Genomic DNA, 17,607 nt, shown 5'->3' with positions numbered 1-17,607 from the left:
TACATGCAATGCATGAGCTCATGCCGTTTGTCATAAATAAAAACATCGGAAATATAAACTTTTTGAAAATAATTCTCTTGCGTTTGTTTTTTTTTCGTTTGAATTATTTTATTAATTGATAATGGCCACCATCAATAATGATGATGTTGATGATAATGATAATGATTTTGCATATCAATTAGAACAAGAAGAATTTGAAAGACAACAAAAACGACAACAACAATCTTGTGGTGAAAATTCGAATGTTTATCGTGATCCAACCGATGGAACGGAATATGAATGGGATCCAATAAAAAAAGCATGGTTTCCGAAAATAAATGATGATTTTATTGCCAAATATCAAGCATCATATGGTCAATTCGATAATGATGAATCAGATGCAAATATAACAGAATCAAAGTCAGTCAATGAAGAAAAAAAAACAACATCAATTATTAATACACCTACAAAACCGGAATCTATTGATTCTGAACAAACAACATCCTCATCATCATCATCATCATCGAAAAAAAGACAACGTGATGAACAACAACAACAACAAACACCACAATGGTTCGAAGTTGATGATCAACATAATACAAATGTCTATGTTTCAAATTTACCATTAGACATAACGCTAGATGAATTTATTACATTAATGAAAAAATGTGGTCTCATCATGAAAGATGATAGGTTTGTGGTTCAAATTTTTTTTTTTCATTTTTCAAAATCAATTTTTTTTGTTTTCTCTTTCCAAAACAGAGGTCAATTAAAAATAAAATTATACACTGATGAACAAGGAAAACCAAAAGGTGATGGCCGATGTTGTTATATCAAATTGGAATCTGTTGAATTGGCATTAAACATTCTGGACGGTTATCAATTGCGTGAGAATCATTCGATAAAAGTTGAACGTGCAAAATTTTCCTTAAAAGGCGAATATAATCCATCGTTGAAACCGAAAAAAAAGAAAATGAATAAACAACAAAAGGAGAAACAACGAAAGAAAATGGAAAAATTATTTGATTGGCGACCGAATAAATTACCCGGAGAACGACAAAAATGTGAAAAAACCGTTGTAATCAAGAATATGTTTGATGTGAAAACATTTGAAAATGATCCACGTTTAATATTGGAATATAAAACGGATATACGTGAAGAATGTGAAGAAAAATGTGGCCCAGTACGTAAAGTTGAAATTTATGATCATAATCCGGATGGAATAGCAACGGTTACATTTCAAGAATTTGATTCGGCCGATAAATGTGTTGAATTGATGAATGGAAGATTTTTTGCTGGACGTAAATTAGACGCACAATTTTGGGATGGTAAAACTCGATATAAAATTGAAGAAACTGATGAAGAAATTCAAAAACGAATCAAACAATGGGATGAATTTCTTGAACAGGATAATGATGATAAACAGCCAAAATCACAGTGAATAATCAAAATTGTTTTCTTCGAATCATCATCATTTGTATATTTATTTTTCATCAACAAAAAAAAAATTAAATCATAAAACAAAGCTCGAGAATGATTGATTGATTAAACTTTAATGAAAATATCATTAATGGCCAGCCAATAGGAAATCCACAGCCAAATAGTAACGGCAAATAAATTCTGTGCCAAATATTGCCAATGTGTGGAATATGAATTGGCCAATTTAAATGGTAACATATCGTTAGCAATTTCATGTCCTAAATATAATGCAATAGAATTTTGTCCAGGATAATTCAATGGTTTACCCATTGGCCATATTCGTTTCAAATCAATAAGATAATGAAGAATGGCAAACACGATGGTGGCTAAACATCCATTAAATGTTACGAAACTAATGGACCATAAATTTTTATTGATTGAAATTTTCAATCCATATACCGAAATGATGGTCGTCAGTGCTTGATGTGGAAAAAGTAATAAAAAATTAATTTAAAAAAACAAAAAATTGATTCAAAAAACCTACCCAAAAATGCAATCATATTAATAAAACGTCGAAAACGAGCCCATGGTTGTACATTATGTAAAACAGTATGACCAACTTGTAGACCAATGATTGTCAATACAATTGAATTAGTTGTACCTAACAGACCTTCTGGATCATGCCATAGATTGAAATAACCTTGATCAAATAGAATGCCGGCAAAATTTCCACGATAACAATGATTTCTTGTAAATAATAATTGATCAATACGATGAGCAGCCCCTCCAATACAGAATGGATACGAAACATTATCGGATAAACCACCAGGTCCAGTATAACCAATTGGACAATTTGGATCAAATCTCCAACCGAATGATAAATATCCATATATCAATATCATAATCAATGCCAATGCATATTGTGGCCATAATTTTATACAATTTAAACATCTTGGCATTATTGTACTACTGATCAGATTAACCGTGACTAATTGTACGGTGGCAACGATTCCATATGATAAAGCAAATCGTTGTAGCACTCCTGGTATTCTTATTGTTCCAATATCGGCTAGAATAGAAAAATTGAATAATTTTTGAATAATAATCATCATCAGTTATTACAATAATTACCGGCACCAATAGAATTGACAATAATACCCAATACGAATAACTTAATCGAACGTCTAACGATCCGATCGATTATTTGATAACGATTATCATTGATTCTTTGAATATTTTTAAAACTAACAGCAATAGACATTCCCATTGCAAAAATGAAAAATGGAAATACCACATCGGCCAAATGGAAACCATCCCATGGCACGTGTTGCAATGATTTATATTGACCGGCGCCATAATTTACGAATATCATTAACATGATTGCCATACTGTAAAATAATCAAAATGATCAATCGATTATTCATAAAAATAAAAATTTCATTACCCTCTAAATGCATCAATTGAATGGAAACGATGACGTTGTATCGATGGTATCGGTTCCGTATGAAATGTTGGTGATTCTGTATTATTACGTGCAAGCGTCGATGGCGGTGATGATGAATGATGACGATTCAAAAAATTTTTCCATATTCTCACAATATATTGATGTCCATAAATCAATGAAAATATAGCGACCAAATATACAACAATAACAATCATGGCCGGTATCCATTGATTTTCTCCGGATTCCAACATTTCAATATGACAATTTTGTTGGCTATTAATTCTATTAATTTTTTTGAAAAAATAAATAAAAAAATTCAAATTAATTAAAAACAAAAAGTTTCTTACAAAAGTTGATAACGTGATTTATCACGTGCATCTATGGTTTGAATGGAAGTACAATCCGATGTTGTTGGATCATTACAGGAATCATTTCGAGGCAACCAAAATGTATCATTATTATGGCTAATAGCGAATGCTTGTGTAAAATAGCTACGAAGTTCAATGCTACGTTTCTGACCAGGATGGATAGATGTTTTCAATATCAAAGGACACTATTGATTAAGAGATGGTGATCATCATTAATCATTAAATTTTCATCAACATTTACAAATACCTTGTAACAATTTGTAAATTGTCGATAAAAATATAAAGTTTCATTTGATTGATTAATCAAATCAATGTGGAATGTATCGAGTACCATTTTTGATGATCACTGATTATTATTAATTAATGAAAACAATTTCATCATTATCGTCAAAACAAAAGAAAAAAAATCAATGATTTTAATCTAAAGCACACACTTGGAAAAGTAGAGAAAAAAATTTGATATATTCGATATTGATATCATCGACATCTTTTTTTTATCACTAAACTTGGATTGATTGTGTGGATTCCAGCCATAACCAGAAACAAGAAAGAAATTTCGAAACCAAAATATAAATAATAAATTAGTTTATTTTCCACAATCATTATTTTTCATTGTTTTTGCAGTTGTTATTGGATTGATCGATTTAATCGATCCAATGTTAATGATGATGACGATGAATTATTTTCTTTTTTAGGTCATCTCTCAGTCTGTGCATGGTGAAAATATTGCGCAACAAATTTAAATTTAAAAAAAAATGGAAATTATATTGCAAAATTCAACAAAACAAAAATGAAAACATCACATGTGATAATTCTGAATTACAAATCGATAGATGGCAGACATTCATTGATGACAATTTAATTTTTTTTTTCATTTCAAAGTGTGCAACAAAACCTTTCATTTTAGAATTTATTTAAAGGGAGGAACCATTTAAATCAACAGGTCAAAATTAACCCATTGAATAAAATGATTATAAGCCCTCCCTATTGAGAAAAATCGGAGAAAGAGCAATTTATTAAGCATAACCTTTACAATGACCTTAACAGTGGTATATGTATCCATCATTCTAATTGATATGTGACAGTTTTTTATGGAAAATTATTGTATTTTCAAACGGAAAAAATCTACACGATAAACGACTGTTGTCGATAAATTCATGTTTAAATCAATGAAATTGATGAAATTTTGCATAATCTACTACTATAGTCTATGTCGCTTAACCGTAACTGAAAATGCTTTTACACTCTGCAAATGCTTGCACTGTGTACTTAATGCGGGGAAGCCATGTTCCATGCTAGTAATAATTTGTTTAATAATTATTTAGATAATTAAAAAGAGAAAAGAAAAATTTTAAAAATAACGATATATCACTATGTACATGAAATAATAAGAGAGAGGTTTGAACATTTTTTTCTTGTTTTAAAAATTCAATTGTACATGATAACAAAAAAATGATTTCTTCTTTTTTTTTTTGGTTTCGATTTTCTCCTACTGTCCAAAAATTTTTTCAGGCACCAATGATGATTACCGGATGAATTTTTTTTTATTCGGTTTCACTATCGAGGATAAGCTTGATTACGATTCTTAATGGGTAATGGATGACCTTCTGAATTGAAGACCCATTGATCAAATGATATTAGATCGTCATTGGAAAATATTAAATAAAGATATTTCAATGTTTCAGCGAGGAAAAAACTTTGTTGTACATCATCTTGTCGTGTTTTTGGATCATCAACATTCGATATACCGGAATATCCAGTTTTTTCCGGTGTTGAACAATATTTTTCAATAGCCACAGTAGCGTCCCATGCCCATTGACGATATTTTGCATCTTTTGTCAAGCGCCATAGATAAAACCAACCTTCAATCACTTCGGGTCTTAGGATATAATAACGTTCATTTTTTCTAAATCGGATAATAAAAATTAAAATTAATCAAACCGAAAAAAATTTCGAAAAAAAACATACTTTCCAATTTGAGCATCAAGCTGACCGGTGAACCAAAAAACTTCAGGTCCAATATTGGTTTTCGTGCGAATATAAGATTCATGACATGTTTCGGCAATATCTGAACCAAGTTTTAAGAAATGTTCAGCTCTATGTTCATCGTGGGCATTTTCTTTTGCTCCTAATGCAAACATTCCAGCCGCAAAACAAGCAAGATGGCCCATTTTATGTTCCAAACGTTCATAACGTAAATCAGCTACATAAACAAGACCAGATGATGATTTTTGTACCAATTTCTTGTCGATTGCATCCACAGCTTCATTATACATTCGTAAGGATGTTGTTTGTTTTTTATCCATCATTAACCACAGTTTCAGGAGATATTCATAAAAACTATCACCTAATGCACCAAGTGAAATGTGTTCTACAAAAAAAGTTGGAAAAAAACAAAAACAATAACTCTCTCTTAAATCTTCGAAATTCAATTCAATCAACTTACTTTGACCAAATTTTCCAGTTTTTGGATTAATATAATTTGGATATAAACCATTTGGTTTTGGTAATGAATCCAATATTGTTTGTATACGATCAATTTTATTATAATAAATCTGATCACCAGTCAATGCGGTTAAATAATAAAATTCCAATGATAATGTTCCAACTTCGGATAATATTGAATTACTTTGTGATGCCCATGCATAATTACGGCTAGTTCCAAGTGCTGGTTTTATCAATGCATGTGGCAGACCAGTAGGAGTATCGAATGCTGGCAACATACGTTGTGTTATATTCACTGCTTTTTGTAAAAACATTTCATCTTTCGTAAATGCATAACAAGTTAATAGGCCACCAACATAACGTATAATTGTCTCGAATACGGATATTTCTGATCCAATGTTATTGAAATCCAGATTTTCAGCAATCCATTGACGGCCATCTTCAAAACGATCCATCAGGCCCATTATGTACAATGTATCCATACCATCGACAATTGTTGCACCTGTTGTCACAGAAAAAAAACAAATTTCAATATTAATATTTGACCTGTTGCAAAAGTTTCGCTTACCTAATTTTGTTTTACCAAATACACCGGGAGCATGACCTGTTTTCTTTATGGGTTTCAATTCATTTTCACCCCATGCATATTTTTTATAACTATCCCATGCTACAATCATCATTTGTTTAATTTTGTCCCGTTTTTTACGAATTTCTGGATCACCATCTTCACCGTTTGGTAACTGTATTCGTGTCCAATTTGATTGTCTTCGTATTGGTTCATATAATGCAACCAAATGCTGATTATTCACATTATCATGATGATTATCCAAAGAATTTGATTGTACTATTGGTGATGAGGTTGGTGATGATTTCGGTATATTCGGTTTTGGTATCACAGTTTTTTGTTGTTGACTAAAATGTTGTTGAATTTTTTCACTTAAACGTTTTTCATCATCAAAACGTCCTCTTGGTGGCGGTGGTAATATAGCTGTCTGTTGTTGTTGTTGATAATTATTATTGTGGCCATCATTAACCATTTGCATACCACCAATTTCATTAAAATTATCATCATTATCATTTGGTGGTATTAAACCCAATAATTGTGGTCCCAATGAATCAGCTGGTTTTATGTATTGTAAATAAACTTTACTTGTTTTAAGCTCTGGTAAATAGGCCATACCAATCAGGCTAATGACCATGAATATAATTATAATGGCTAGTAAAAGATATTTTTCACGTATCCTTAAAACAGATCTTGGATGTATCATCATCATCATTGTTGTTGGTGGTGGCGACAATCGTTGTTGTGTGGACGATAATAATGGTGATGCACTATTATGGCCAATGGCCATAATTTTATGGATTTATTATGAAGAGGATGATTCGAAAAAAAAATTCGAATTCTAATCGAATGTTGAATATTCTAAGATTTGATTAATTAATATGTCAAGAAATTTTAGTATTTTGTTGAATATAAACACATCACACACACACAATTTTATTGATAATAAACATGTATGATCAACATGTTTTTTTTCCTTGTTGAAAAGAACACGTAATCAAATTTAAATTATCAATGATGAATTGATATAAAATTTTTATTGTTGTTGTTGTTGTTTGGTTACCAAGGAGGTAATAGTCGTATTTGATCGTTATTTTATGATTGATGATGATTTAGGATTTCATGACGAAAACACACAACAAAAAAAACTATGAAAATTTTGAATCCGATAAATGTTCAATCTGATTGGAAATGACAAAAATCATCTGCATATGTGATGGTGAAAGAATTTTTATTTTTAAAGTTGGGCGAATTGATTGAACCACAGTGGACAAGTGGAAAACAACAGGCAATAAAAATAAAAAACAAACGACAATAGAGATGTAGAACGTCAGCGAATAGATTTTTTTCTGTCGATGTCAAATCAATCAAAAATCGATTGGTTATTTGGTGAACTCAATTTATCAATTGGTAAAAAAAAAGAGAGAAAATAACACCACCACCAGAACAAGTATCAGACGATGTTGTTGTTGAATAAAAATCGAGAATTTCCAATCAAATTCACAAAGTACGTACATTCAAGAAAAAAATAATTCGAATTTTCGAAAATCAGAATTTTTGTAAATTTAAAAAAAACAGATCAAAATCAAAATTTTAAATCACCAAAAATTTTGTCAAAGTTTTAATACAAGAAAAAAAAATGTCATCGAAACAAAAATTATATCAAACATTGAATAAATTATTAATCTTATTATTTATTTGTTCATCATTATCAATATTCATATCGATAATGATTACAATGATCGATACATTGTTGATTGATTATCATCTCAATTTCAATCGATTATTCTATTGGTATATGTTCATATTGAATTGTATGATATTAATATCGATAATATTTACAAGAAAAAATTTATACAAAATTGCCAAAGAATCCACCATACAATGTTATTTGTTGGCAATTGAAAAATTGAAATTTTATCGTTTCTTTCAATTATTAATGGCTATTATTGTGGCAATAAAAGTATTCTATTTGCTTTTACAACAAATATTCATTGCTTATGATGATGGTAAGTGATTATTTTTTTCTGTTTTATAAATTAAAATAACCATGTTGAATTCATTTTTAGATAAAAAGGCTGAAAAAATCGAAATAATGCTCGTATTCATTCTATATGCTTGTCAAGATTTACTTCATTTTATCATTTCTAAACGGTTGGATCAATTTTTAAACGTTGCTTGTGGTTATCATTATCATTATCATCGATCGATAAAAAATGAATGATGACTATTGAACTTTATAAAGTCGTTTCTTGTGGATGATGATAATTATTATTGGCCAATTGTGATAGAATTGGTGCAGATTCATTGTTAGCAGTAGCCACGGATGAAGAATCGTTAGCCATTGTATTTAATGATGATGATAGATTCCAAAAACATTGTGATGAGTCTAAAACAGAAAAAAAAATTTAAAATAAAAATTCTTCACATTTTATGCATCACTTACTTTTAATATTATTCAATGAAAGAATTTGATGATTATGAAGGTGATGCATTAATTTTGTCTTTTCCGAATTATTCGCTGATGACAATCCACTTATCTGTCCCACGACATCAATATCCAATGAGAGCATTAATTTCTTCACAATATCTTTTCCAAGTATATGATCAAGTATTGTTTGAAGATAACGATCAGAACTAATCGATAATTTCAATTTATCACGATTCCAAACAAGTAATTGTGATTCTTCTAATGCTATGAATGATACCTGATAAGTATCCGAAGTATTCATGCCAAACCATTCAGGTGATTCAAGAAATTGATAACAATCAATTATATGACATGTGTGGCCATTACGTACTACCGATACACGACCAGATAGTAGCAAAGATAATTTATCAATTAATGTTTCATTTTCCATTGCATAAATATCTTTCGGTTTCAATATCTGTATGGTTCGAGTACAAGAATAAAGACGTTTAAAATCATAACGTGACACACCGAGTGGACGAAATAGATTTCTATATGCCATTTCAACTTCATGTGGAAACCTGAAAACAAAAAAACAGAAAAAATTAATGTTTTAAAAACTGAATAATTCTCGGCGATCAAAATTACCTGATGAATGGATGAAGTTTACAGAAAATAATAATCATATGAGTAAAATTAATCAATGCAAACAACGAATTCCAGAATAATAAATCCGAAGAACAGGATACCAGCCAAATCCATAACAATGTAATCAGATTTGCTGACAGAAGCATTGAACGAAGAAACAGCAGTGAATAGATGCTTGTTGAACTGAAAAAAAGGCCAATAAAAATGAAAAAATTGGCAAATTGTAAAAAAATATGATGTGGTCCATTCCAATCGGTACATGGAACAAAATTGATATTTTTTCCAAAACCTTGAAATAATTGATTCAATGCTGCTGTTGAATTCATCATCATTTTTTTTCGTTGGGTAAGATTTCTGTGTAGATTGACAATGATTTTTTGAATTTGATTTTCGTTTTTTTTTTTGACAGGAATACGCATCAAATCAATAACGTGGAATTGTTGTTTTTCTGTTGATTCATCATCATCATCATCATCAGCATGTCGAATTCAATAAGAATCGAAAACTAAACAAAAACAAACATTGAAAACTTTTTAAATCATGAGGAAAAAAATGATTCACCAAAAAAAAAGAAAATATTACCATCTTTGTTCATGCAATAATCATCATCAACATCGACATTATTATCATTCAGATATATAATATACGCACACAATGCAATAGGCAATCATTTCAAAAATGTTCAAGGTTTTCAATTCATTTTTTTTTTTTAGTTTTGCCCAAAAACTGCCATAGATTTGTCTGTTTATGTCTGCATGATGATGATGATGTTGATGGGAAAAAAGAGCCGATAACAATTCAATTCACGTGCATGTGTAACAACAGCAAGACGAGAAAAAGAAATTTTTTAAATAAATCTCAAATACGAGAGAGTAACAGATAGAAAACAAAACCACTTCAATAGGTGAATTTGATGAATTTTATTCGATTGTTGTTATTGTTGATCGACGATTGATTGATTGTTTAATTGCTGATTTCGGTTATTTCGATGTATCGATCGAGAAATGAATGAATTATTAAATGCACACACACCACCACCACCAACAACAACAGCGAACACATGCAAAAACAACAGAATGAATCAAATTGAAAAAATTGACCGCTAGAGGTCACACGGTACAATTGTCTGTCATATATTTGCTATAATTCACATCATCATAAAAATATACATTCGGTGAAAAATAAATAAGTGGTCAATGATCTCTCATCAAATTCTTGGTCGATTTTTTTTCTCCAAATGACGGAAATTAGTCAGAAAAAAAAGTTATTTTTGGATTCATTTGAGCAGTTGAAAGACGTGAATATTCAACACATGATTGTGTGATTGTCAATTTTCAATCCTCAACTAATCAATTTTTTTTCATCCTGTGCATAATGTACAAATAAATAAATAAAAAAAGGTTAACGGATGTTTTTTTTTGTCATCATCATTCATGATAAATTCACCTGGAGTCAATAAAGTTGCTATATGGCCACCACATATATAGGAATAGAATGGCAGATGTGAATCAATTTTATGTGTATGTGTAGGCGACGTTGATGATATAGTGGTGTTTGTGTAATATCCGGAAAATCAATTTCATTTAGATTGTCCTAATTTGATCATGACGATTGTTGATGTAATGTAATGTTGCAAAATCATAAAAAAAGCTGTAATGATTTTTTTGATTTATTTATTTATTTATGTAGCAATAATATGATGTTTTTGAAATTTTTAAAAATTTTTGAGACAATTATCATTTGATGAGAGAGAGAGAGAGATGGAAAAAAATGTTGTTGCCACCAACGCATTTATCTAATTGAATGCTTTTCATAAGCGTCGTTTCTTTGCTGTTTGTGGCAATGCTGTTGAAAATAATGGTATATTTGATCGTTTTGATGATTTTCTTTTCGTTCCACTAATTGTCAATGTTGATGATGGTGTCAACAATGAGTTTGTTGCCGATGATGTTGATGATTTTCGATAATTTTCATGTTTAAATGGATATCTGATCAATTTTTTTGATCGATCTTTTGTCGATTTCGATGATTTTACTGATGATGATGATAATGTTGGTAGATTACTAAATGTTTTAAATGTATCCGAAGATTTAAACATTAATGTTTTTGAACGTATTTTATCAAAATTTTGTGTATTATACAATATAATTCCAAGTGTCAATAATGTCATTGGTATGAGAACACATAAAAGTATAAATATACCGGTCAATATTGTCCAACCATCATCATCGGGGTCATTTAATCCATTGATTGTGTCACTAGAAGTAGTAGTCGATACATAATCGTATTCATATTTTTTCACCGTCGTCGTTGTTACTGTCGTTGGTGTTGTTGATAATGTTGGCCATAGATATTCAAGTGTTGTTGTTGTCGTTGTTGTTTGATTCGATATAATCATTATCATTATTATCGATTGATTGATTGATCGTTCGTTCGTTTCAATAGAAACGTGAGATTCAAATCTTAATTTTGTATTGAATTTCCGAAATTTTATATTCCAACCACACAATTCAATTGATAATTTCGAATATTATAAAAAGAAAAAAAATATTCGAATTTTAAAAATCAATAGAACAAGTGCTGCCATCTTTTGAACACATGGAAATTTTTCAAAAGTTTTTTGCTTTTAAAATTTTTTTTTTATCAATAATAATTTGTCACTTATATAAAATGACAAAAAAAAAAAAAAAAAATACAATCAGATGAATTTATCCGAAGAATATGGATAGAGAATGAGATGAAATAAAAAAAAAAGAAAAAAACATGTTTAAATGGATTAATGATTGATGGATGATATTAAGAATAATTTGGCCAAATTTTATGCAGCGGCCAGATATGGACACATGAGGAATGAAAGGATCGATGGTGAAAAAAATCAATAAAATAAACACATGATGATTATCAGTCATAATCCTCATCGTCATTAAATTCTGTGGAATTAGGTTTTGTTGTTTCATCCAAAAAATCGTCCGGCTCTTCCTTGACATCATCTACCATTTCATCTTTGACTGTTATTGTTGTAGTGTCGATTTCTTGCTTAATTTTTGGTTGTCGTTGTTGTTGTTTTTGCTGTTGCTGCTGATTCTGTGCTTCTTCTTCTTCCAACAAAATAATATCATTCAATACGGTACTAATATCATCAACTGTTGCAGCTATTGTTGCCGCAGTTGTAGGCTGTGGTATCGTTGTTTCATTGGAATTTCTACATGGATTATCATCAATTGTTAATGCCGATTGTTCAATCGATGAAGAATCTGAAGATACTACATTATCGTTTGTATCGATAATTTCCTTTTTTACAATCACCTGCTGCTGCTGTTTGGATTTTTCATTTTTATTGCACAGTCTACCATCATGTTGACGAGTTTTTTTCACTGATTTTGATTGATCAACTATATTATTGCTACTATTACTAGTATTTAATAGAATGGATGATGCTTCTGTTTGTTTACGTTTTCGACCAACCGTAACAGTTGTCGGTGTTGTTGTTATTGTGGTGGTGGATGGAATGGCCGCTATCGATGTTGTTGTTGATTGTGATGATAATAATGATTTTGTCGATGATGGTGATGAATTTTGATGGCTTGCTGAACACTTGGTAACAGTAGTAGGTGTTGTTGCTTTTGCAACAGGAATGATTGTTGTTGGAACTGGTGATGATGATGATGATTCTAAAGTATTGGATGGTGGTGGCGGTGGTTTATATTTCCGTCCACGACGAATACTATTATTGATTGAATTTGATGATGAAGAATTTTCTACTACAGCTGCTGCTGCTGCAACTGGTGATGGTGATGCTGATATTGATTGAGATGGTGGCGGTGATAATATTGAGCGTTTTTTATTCTGTCGCTTACGATTTGATGATGATAATGCTGGATTCGATGATTCATCATAATCAGCATATTTTGTAACCATTTTGGGATTTTCACGTAAACCTCTACGTGTTTTCTTAACCATATTATTCTTCGTCGTCGATGATGATTGTTGCTGTGAAGTATCAGCCATCGAATCATCATTGGTTGACGTGGACATTGTTCCATTACATTTATTGTTTGCTTGTTGATCAACAACATCTTCATTATCATCATCATCAATTTCAATAACGTCATCATTGGTTTGTTGTTCTTCATTTTCGGTACAATTAGAACATTGCCAACCACCGAAACGTGTTTTCTTTGGCATTCGTCGTAATGGTGGATCCAAACAATGTAGATGATAATAAAGATTACATGAATCACATAATGCCATCATATGTGGTTCTTTGGATTTTTTACATGTTGCACATTTTTTCATTTGAAATTCATTTACAATATTTGTGGTTGTTATTGATTTTGAAGACTTTGATCCAGAAGCGGATGAATTTTTTCCATTAAATGATTTATTTAAAGCAGTGGATGATGTGTTGGCACCATTATCATTGGCATTGGCCAATCCATTGGAATTTTGTTTTTGTTGCTGCTGTTGTTCGTCATTTGTGTTGAGCATTTCAGGTAATGACATTATTTGTTGACCAATTTTTAATAATTTGATTCGTCTCATTTCATCATTTATTAAATTTGCCGTCTTAGATGATTGTGGTGGTGGTGGTCGAAACCAGCTTAATGCAGCTAAATATCGACGAATTTTTTGTCGTAATAATTCATTGGATGTTTTGAGTTGTTCATGTTTTTTCAATAACTACACAAATATAGATTGATTGATAATTAGAAAAATTGACATATCTTTAAAAGGGAGTGAAAAAAATTACCTTATTATATTTAGCAAATTGTTTGGCTTCAATATCATTCAATCGTTTATTTTCTTCAATAAGCTCATGTGATTGTTCTTGCATTTTTGCTACCCGTCTATTACGATCTACAAAAGCAATAAAAATAAATGAAACAAAAACATGAATGGATCATCCAGATAATCTTACCATGATAATAGCTAACATATTCAATTGAAAATGCCGGTGGTATATACCATTTACGGCATATATCATTCATTTCTTCTTGAATTAAAAATGATTCTCTACCAATGGAAAAACCAGCCAATTCACAACGATTCATTAAACGACGCATTGCCGATGGTGAAGCATCCAATAATCGTGGTGTTCGTTTGGTTAAAACTAGAACAAACAAAAAGTGAAAAGTGTTAAAAAAAACCATTGACTTTGTATATAATAATAATTTTACCATTTTGTGTATTTCCAATTGATTGAAAATTTCTACGAAATTTTTCCCTTTGTATAAATAGCTTATTCAATGTTCGACCATTGGTAATAGAATCTTCGATTCGTCGATTTGAATGTTGTTGTTTCAATAAATATCGATGTCGAGCTAATAACGCTAAATAATTTTGTCGTTTCTTTTTAGCCATTTGCCTCTCCGAATGTAATCGACAATAAGCAATGTATGGATCGAGCATTTCTCCAGGTTCCGTTGAACGAATTTCGGTTAAAAGGCCTTGACGTTGTGCACATGTTACATGAAAATTTGTTTTACAAAATCCAGCATCACAACGTATACAAACACCGGTTTGTGCAAAATTTTCATCTTCACATAGCATACAGATTTTTGAACCCCAATGATTGAATTGTATATGTGATAAATTTGGTCCACGAAATTTTTCTGGATCAGCAAATGTTACGCCTTGTGTATATAATGCACATACCATATGGACCCATCTATATATACATCCAATAAACAATAATCGGTTATTAGATCAAATTCAATTTTTTTTATCCATCAAACACAACATACCTTCCATTGTCGGTAATTTTATAAATACCACCTTGAGTTGGACATAATTCACAAAGTGGTTGTTTTACACCCGCTTTACATGGATCACAAAACCAAGGTTCTGTTGATGCAGATGATGCATTCGAATGTATTGATTCCGTATCATCAGCTTGTATACCATAACATAATTCATGCACCGTAATACCACATGCATCACATTCAACCAATTCATCATCAGCAAGTGATTGTTCACCCAAACAAACTGAACATATAAGTATTTTACGATAATTATTCGCCATTTCTATATCATTTGTTGATTGAGAATTTGAATTCGTAGCATGATGATCACGTTGACTAGATTTTGGTGATAATTTCGATGATGATTGATTGAGCAATTTATTTTTTGTTTTCAATTTCGAACCATTTATATTCTCGTCGTCTTCTTCATCATCATCTTCTGAAGATGATTCTCCATCTTCATCAGAACCATCATCATCATCATCGGAATCGGAATCATCAGTTTCATTCGATGAAGAAGATGACGATGAATCACCATCATTATCATGGTTTTCATTTTGCAATACTTTTGATGTTTGAGATTTCGATTTATTAGATTTTTTACTATTCTTATTATTATTATGATTTATTGTTGATTTCGAATTCATTTGTTGTTGATCACCATCACCATCATCGGAATCAATTTCAACATCATCGTCGTCAACATTTCCGGGTGGATTATAATCACTATCATCACTTTCACTATCACCAAGATCATCGTCCATTGACAATATACTTTCAACGGGTTTAATTTTTCTTTTATTTGGATCACGATCTAAAATGGAAAAAATGATCGTTTTTAGTTTTTGAATTTACAAAAAAAAAACAAACAAACTTACTCAATGATTTATAAACGAATGCAAGCGCTGCATTTTCAAATGCAGGCTGTTGTTGTTTATTTGATGATGATATTTTATTATTTTTAGGCATTTTTTTCTTTTCTTTTCTTTTTTGATTAAATCATTAGAAAAACAAACAATGACAGCAGAATGGAGAAGAATTTAAAATATTTTCTTTTTTGTCACACAAAAACACCAAACAGACACACGGAGAAAGAGAAAAACAAATAGAAAAAAATGTGTGTGTTGATGTCTGTGTTCTGCACCAAACACACACACACACATCATACACCATCGAACATCACACAGACACACTGATAGCATTGGATTCTTTTATAGAAAATATCATTATGTTGTGTCAATCGTTTAGTGATAAATTTAAAAAAAATCGAATTTCGAATAATGATGATGATGATGATGGTGGTTGGATGGAAAACAAAACGGAAAAAAATATTTATGAATGAACGATATTAAGTCATACGCACACACACATAGTAAAAAAAAAATAAAATTTTTTTTTTTTTGTGAAATCGATTGATGGATGGATGAATTGGACGGTGAAAAAAAATGACAATGATGCTCGATGGTGCAAAAAAGTGGGAGAGAGAGAGAGAGGGGGGTGAAAGTTGTGTGTTTAGCCACACATACACTCACACATTACCACAAACAAGAATTAGAATTATTGGAAAATTGTTCTGCACTCTATCGCATTTGTATACAATAACACGAAGAATGATGTTCCAGAATTCAATTCACAATTCAACAACAATATAGTAGCAGAAGCAATAAAATCTGTTGGTATATGAATTGGAATTAAAATAATTCTCATCATCATCAATTGATGATGATGATGATGATGGAGAGAATGCGCGATGAATAAAAATCTTTTTTTTTTCTTCTTTCGATTTAGATTGAAAGATATGTTATTCTGGTGATGATCAATTTATATGGAACACACACGAATGATCAATATACATTCAAACCTGGTCCAAAAAAAGGAAATTTAAAAAAAAAATTCAAATTACAAAAAAAAATCTCTCTATCAATAAATCTCTTGTGTCAAAACGATCAATCAATCAATCATCAATCAATTAATTATTTTTATTATACATACCAGGAAGCATTGTAAATCGAAGGGCAGATTTTCTTTATTGTTGTTGTTGTTGTTGTCGGGTCCTAGCATTCATATTTCGCGAGGTCCTAGTAAAATTCAATTAAAAAAAAATAATCTGGTAGTGGTGTCTGGTGGTACAGGGGAGGACGGATATTTGGCAACTTGATTTGACAGAGAATTCGAAACATTTTTTTTTTATCCAGAAACATTCGCAAATATATTCGAAATAGTCATACACATGCACACTGTGTGTGTGTGTAGTAGTAGTAGTGGCAGTGGTGGTAGTAGTATTTAAAGTAAGAATTTTATTTAAAAAAATGAGAAAGCCTATTCAGTCAAAATAGATTTAAACACAAAAAAAAAATTTAAAAATTTTTAAATTTTAATTTTTATTCGATCAATGTTGTCATTATTCATTAAATGTGACCTACATTTGTTCTCTAGCTCTATATATAGATCAACTGAATTGAATCGATTAACCCAGGTGCAGATCCATTCCACTCCGAGAATAATAACGAAATATATTCCATTTGTATTTTTCAAAATTTTACAATATAAATAGTGGGTGTTTGTTGTTTACTTTTTTCTTCCTGTGTCTT

The 17,607-nt window shown here is 30.6% G+C and overlaps 5 protein-coding genes across 11 annotated transcripts; 1 reads left to right on the top strand and 4 right to left on the bottom strand.

The window, feature by feature from the left end:
- Positions 1-9: 9 nt before the first annotated feature.
- barc (RRM1_TatSF1_like and RRM2_TatSF1_like domain-containing protein barc) lies at positions 10-2,835 on the top strand. The gene is made up of 2 exons (XM_047053242.2): positions 10-672; positions 742-2,835. Exons 1-2 carry the CDS (start codon positions 122-124, stop codon positions 1,418-1,420), a joined length of 1,230 nt encoding a protein of 409 aa, XP_046909198.1. The 5' UTR covers positions 10-121; the 3' UTR covers positions 1,421-2,835.
- Hgsnat (Heparan-alpha-glucosaminide N-acetyltransferase) lies at positions 1,434-4,189 on the bottom strand. Of its 4 annotated transcripts, none has more exons than XM_075730690.1 (7): positions 3,645-4,020; positions 3,458-3,556; positions 3,190-3,395; positions 2,843-3,124; positions 2,521-2,786; positions 1,943-2,467; positions 1,434-1,877 (listed from the first exon to the last, which is right to left on the bottom strand). In XM_075730690.1, the coding sequence occupies exons 2-7, from the start codon at positions 3,542-3,544 to the stop codon at positions 1,525-1,527; spliced, it is 1,719 nt and encodes a 572-aa protein (XP_075586805.1). In that variant the 5' UTR covers positions 3,545-3,556; positions 3,645-4,020; the 3' UTR covers positions 1,434-1,524. The 4 variants fall into 4 exon arrangements, with proteins under 4 accessions (XP_075586805.1, XP_075586804.1, XP_075586803.1 ...); XM_075730689.1 differs by having other exon boundaries at positions 3,458-3,643; positions 3,717-4,017; XM_075730688.1 differs by having other exon boundaries at positions 3,458-4,189.
- Positions 4,190-4,505: 316 nt separating this feature from the next.
- Positions 4,506-7,685, bottom strand: alpha-Man-Ia (alpha-Mannosidase class I a). The gene is made up of 4 exons (XM_047053240.2): positions 6,224-7,685; positions 5,657-6,157; positions 5,179-5,581; positions 4,506-5,116 (listed from the first exon to the last, which is right to left on the bottom strand). Exons 1-4 carry the CDS (start codon positions 7,005-7,007, stop codon positions 4,768-4,770), a joined length of 2,037 nt encoding a protein of 678 aa, XP_046909196.1. The 5' UTR covers positions 7,008-7,685; the 3' UTR covers positions 4,506-4,767.
- A 123-nt stretch (positions 7,686-7,808) lies between these two features.
- LOC124490701 (popeye domain-containing protein 1) lies at positions 7,809-11,064 on the bottom strand. 4 transcript variants are annotated; one of them, XM_075730686.1, is made up of 5 exons: positions 10,722-11,064; positions 9,858-10,640; positions 9,276-9,804; positions 8,660-9,208; positions 7,809-8,606 (listed from the first exon to the last, which is right to left on the bottom strand). In XM_075730686.1, exons 3-5 carry the CDS (start codon positions 9,692-9,694, stop codon positions 8,555-8,557), a joined length of 1,020 nt encoding a protein of 339 aa, XP_075586801.1. In that variant the 5' UTR covers positions 9,695-9,804; positions 9,858-10,640; positions 10,722-11,064; the 3' UTR covers positions 7,809-8,554. The 4 variants fall into 4 exon arrangements, with proteins under 4 accessions (XP_075586801.1, XP_046909199.2, XP_046909200.2 ...); XM_047053243.2 differs by having other exon boundaries at positions 8,664-9,208; positions 10,722-11,047; XM_047053244.2 differs by having other exon boundaries at positions 8,664-9,208; positions 9,276-9,780; positions 10,722-11,047.
- An 816-nt stretch (positions 11,065-11,880) lies between these two features.
- Positions 11,881-17,185, bottom strand: LOC124490331 (uncharacterized). Its single transcript, XM_075730684.1, has 7 exons — positions 17,009-17,185; positions 15,895-16,877; positions 15,020-15,830; positions 14,453-14,943; positions 14,194-14,385; positions 14,026-14,132; positions 11,881-13,955 (listed from the first exon to the last, which is right to left on the bottom strand). The coding sequence occupies exons 2-7, from the start codon at positions 15,983-15,985 to the stop codon at positions 12,177-12,179; spliced, it is 3,471 nt and encodes a 1,156-aa protein (XP_075586799.1). The 5' UTR covers positions 15,986-16,877; positions 17,009-17,185; the 3' UTR covers positions 11,881-12,176.
- Between the last annotated feature and the right edge of the window lie 422 nt (positions 17,186-17,607).

This window comes from Dermatophagoides farinae, chromosome 4 (genome assembly GCF_024713945.1).
Source record: "Dermatophagoides farinae isolate YC_2012a chromosome 4, ASM2471394v1, whole genome shotgun sequence".
NCBI lineage: Eukaryota > Metazoa > Arthropoda > Arachnida > Sarcoptiformes > Pyroglyphidae > Dermatophagoides > Dermatophagoides farinae.
The sequence above is the reverse complement of the archived record's forward strand: the minus strand, read 5'-3'. Positions and strand labels throughout refer to the sequence as shown.

Coding starts and splice junctions, on each gene's coding strand:
- barc (XM_047053242.2), top strand. CDS start 122: ATGGCCACCATCAATAATGATGATGTTGATGATAATGATAATGATTTT. Junction 673..741: donor CTCATCATGAAAGATGATAG/GTTTGTGGTTCA, acceptor TTTCCAAAACAG/AGGTCAATTAAAAATAAAAT.
- LOC124490331 (XM_075730684.1), bottom strand. CDS start 15,985: ATGCCTAAAAATAATAAAATATCATCATCAAATAAACAACAACAGCCT. Junction 14,944..15,019: donor AAAATTACCGACAATGGAAG/GTATGTTGTGTT, acceptor ATGTATATATAG/ATGGGTCCATATGGTATGTG. Junction 14,386..14,452: donor AATTGGAAATACACAAAATG/GTAAAATTATTA, acceptor TGTTTGTTCTAG/TTTTAACCAAACGAACACCA.
- alpha-Man-Ia (XM_047053240.2), bottom strand. CDS start 7,007: ATGGCCATTGGCCATAATAGTGCATCACCATTATTATCGTCCACACAA. Junction 5,582..5,656: donor AACTGGAAAATTTGGTCAAA/GTAAGTTGATTG, acceptor CTTTTTTTGTAG/AACACATTTCACTTGGTGCA. Junction 5,117..5,178: donor CTTGATGCTCAAATTGGAAA/GTATGTTTTTTT, acceptor TATCCGATTTAG/AAAAAATGAACGTTATTATA.
- Hgsnat (XM_075730688.1), bottom strand. CDS start 3,544: ATGGTACTCGATACATTCCACATTGATTTGATTAATCAATCAAATGAA. Junction 3,396..3,457: donor AATTTACAAATTGTTACAAG/GTATTTGTAAAT, acceptor CTTAATCAATAG/TGTCCTTTGATATTGAAAAC. Junction 3,125..3,189: donor AAATCACGTTATCAACTTTT/GTAAGAAACTTT, acceptor AAAAATTAATAG/AATTAATAGCCAACAAAATT.
- LOC124490701 (XM_047053243.2), bottom strand. CDS start 9,694: ATGCGTATTCCTGTCAAAAAAAAAAACGAAAATCAAATTCAAAAAATC. Junction 9,209..9,275: donor AAACTTCATCCATTCATCAG/GTAATTTTGATC, acceptor TTTTGTTTTCAG/GTTTCCACATGAAGTTGAAA. Junction 8,607..8,663: donor TTCATTGAATAATATTAAAA/GTAAGTGATGCA, acceptor TTTCTGTTTTAG/ACTCATCACAATGTTTTTGG.